Source organism: Populus euphratica, unplaced genomic scaffold (genome assembly GCF_000495115.2).
Source record: "Populus euphratica unplaced genomic scaffold, PopEup_1.0 scaffold35.1, whole genome shotgun sequence".
In the NCBI taxonomy this organism is placed as follows: Eukaryota; Viridiplantae; Streptophyta; class Magnoliopsida; order Malpighiales; family Salicaceae; genus Populus; species Populus euphratica.
The window spans coordinates 892,468-895,307 of record NW_011499860.1 but is presented as its reverse complement, the minus strand read 5'-3'; the positions used below and the strand labels follow the sequence as shown (position 1 = coordinate 895,307).

Genomic DNA, 2,840 nt, shown 5'->3' with positions numbered 1-2,840 from the left:
TTGAGCTTCCAAAAACTTGACCACCAGGAATCTGAGTCCCAAAACCACCAGAGCAACAGCGAACATGAACATAAAACCAAAACTACATTTCAGATCAAGACTTCCCAGTGTCCGTAAATATTCAAACTTCACTTTATGATTTTATCAATATTTAACTCAGTGCGAAATTAAAACAAGATAAGTATATATTCTAGGCTTCTTGATTCTGCAGTTCACTAACATGATATGGTGAGACAACACTGCAAATCAGAAAGAGTGGATTGTGTTCTGGCTTCTGCTGCATCTTGATGACAAGGATTTCCCACTACTTGACAAAGATCTTTTCATTGAAATTGGCCCCTTCTGCAATGAACGTCTTGTAGAAGAATTTTTCATCAGCTTGTGAAAGCCACTACCTCCCCTCTTCGCAGCGTTCTTCGATTTCGGCTGCTTTGGTTGCACCAATAAACTATCCGAGTTAGCTTGACATTTACCAGGAGCAACATTAGCAAGCACACTATAAATTGCAGAAGCTGTAGAGAAATCCAATGACACAGACCTCCTCACAGGTTGCATTTCTTCTTCTACCACAACCAATTTGTCAACTAAATCACTTCGTATCCGAGGATTCCTCGATATAAAGTGGTTCGAATTCCAGCTAGAGTTTCCAGCATTTGATTCATCTACAACTGGTAATCCACAGATGGTTTCTTCTCCATTTCTCACTTCACTGCTTCCATCTTCTCCTGCATGGTTACTGCTCATTAGTCCACTGGGAGTATTATTCTCAGAATTTTCCATCTGGGGTTCTTCCCTCGAACTCAAATCACCTGTAGTAGACACCGTTAAAGCAACTTGAGCATCAAAATTGTCGGCTACAACCGGGGCACGACAAAGAGGGCAATTCTTGTGTGATCTTAACCATGTATCAATACAAGGCATGTGAAAAGCATGGCTACACTTTGGTAAAAGTCTCAGACTCTCATCTTCTTGAAATTCACTCAAGCAAACAGAGCACTCTGTACCATCAATCAGCCCTTCGTCTTTCTTAAACTTGAAGACTGTTATTGAGTCGATCACAGATTGTTGGAGACCTGAGAAGTTGATGTACCATATGTGATGGTTGATTTCTGTTCCTTGATCTTCATCAAGAAAATCCTCTTGGGTACCAAAAAATACTGGTAGACTTCTTGACCTTCTTGAATTTTGATGCCTGTTGTAGCAAAGTCTTGAAACTAGGCATAGGATTCCCAAAAGAACTGCACCACCAAACACACAAGCCATGATGATGAAGCTGGTTCCGCTTCCATTATGTCGGTTTAGGTTATCGAGAACTTGTGGAGAAGGTGGTATTGGAGGACCTAAATCATGTTTTTCCCCTTTTACTAATTGAATCTTGTAGTTTGCATACGAGTTCATTCTTGATCTTGGTAGTTTTCTTTGATCAAACTCCATTTTTCTCTCTCACAAAAACAGAGGAAACAGGGGATAGAGACGCATCTTAGGTGTGTGGAGAATAAGGAACAAGGAAGACAAGATGGGCGCCGTTTACTTACAACCATAATGTATGGTCTTGAATTAGTGATAAAGGAGACTTTTGGTTCCATTTTTTCCACAAATTTGACACATTTCGCTTTCGATTTAACACAAGCATTTACCAGGTTGATTCCATTTGTTTTCTTTGCCCAAGTCAATGGATCTTTATGGTCATTTACGCGTTAACTTCGATTATGGGGTTCAATTCAATGGTCACAACGAGTGTGAAATAAATAAATAAATAATAATAATAATAATAAATATAGTTGCTTTGTGTCTGTACATGAGACAATGTGTTATGAATTATAGCAGTAAAGCGGTGATTTTACCTTTCATAACCAAAAACAGAAGTAATGAAATGGTCATCCGAGATAAATTAGTGTTTATATATATTATAGGAATCATTTATTATTGTTATATTGATGAAGGATTGATTAGTTTTTTCATATTTTTGATGCACATTGCAATGATTTAGATATTCTTAAAAATAAAAAATAATTAGGATCGAAGAGCTTTCAAATCTTTTATACTTTAATTACACAATGTAATAATAAAACTGCATTTAAACAAAAATAACATCCAAGAGATTTTTTTTCTAATAATTTTTTTTAGTTATAATCATATTACACGAGGAGCAATTTAGTATATCATATTAAACAAGAGCAATTTAGTATGTTATTAAATATAATAAATAATTAAAAAAAATGATTGATACATGCATAATATATACTAGAAATGAAAAGTGTTTACACTCTTTAAACGATACATGTAACACCTTCTAGTGATCAAATGGTGTCTTTAATGATTGCATTGGAAGCATTGTATCGTCTTCTTTATAGTGGTTAAGCACTTGTATATGTAAAAATTATGATTTTACTACTTTTTCTTCTTCGTCTTTTAGCTCTTATCATCTCAATTTTTTTAATTGTTATTTATTTTTATCATTTTCTTGAGTTATTTTATTTTTCAATTTCACTTCGTATTGTTTTATTTTACTTATTTTCTATAGTAGATTTAATCTTTATTATTTTAATTTCTATCTATTTTGTTTTTAATTTTGGATGATTAAAAATTTTGCTTATGATTTTTTCAGCTTTGTCTGCTATAGAGTAACCTAATCTTATTATTCGGATCATGAGTTTTGAATGTTAGCTAAATTTGACTTTGATATTTTTTTTAGATTCTTTTTTTAATCGATGTTTTTATTTTTATTTTTATTATTTGACATTAAGTTATTGATCCTTCAATTTTCTTATTTTGATGCTCCCTGTTTTATAGAGTTATCACAATCTTATATTAAGAGCCAGAGATTAGTCAAGTTGACT

The 2,840-nt window shown here is 33.3% G+C and overlaps 1 protein-coding gene across 2 annotated transcripts in view; it reads right to left on the bottom strand.

Annotated features, from left to right (window-relative positions):
* The window catches only part of LOC105124498 (E3 ubiquitin-protein ligase RING1-like), a 12,821-nt gene extending 11,247 nt beyond the window's left edge, over positions 1 to 1,574 (bottom strand). Inside the window, exon 1 of one of the 2 annotated variants that reach the window (XR_842056.1) lies at positions 25 to 1,573. Coding sequence is in view for 1 of the 2 variants with exons in the window: in XM_011024537.1 (XP_011022839.1) it covers positions 247 to 1,434 (1,188 nt within the window). In the remaining variant the exon portion in view is untranslated. Of the gene's footprint in view, positions 1 to 24 lie in introns of both variants that reach the window. The other variant, XM_011024537.1, reaches the window with a different exon arrangement.
* Between the last annotated feature and the right edge of the window lie 1,266 nt (positions 1,575 to 2,840).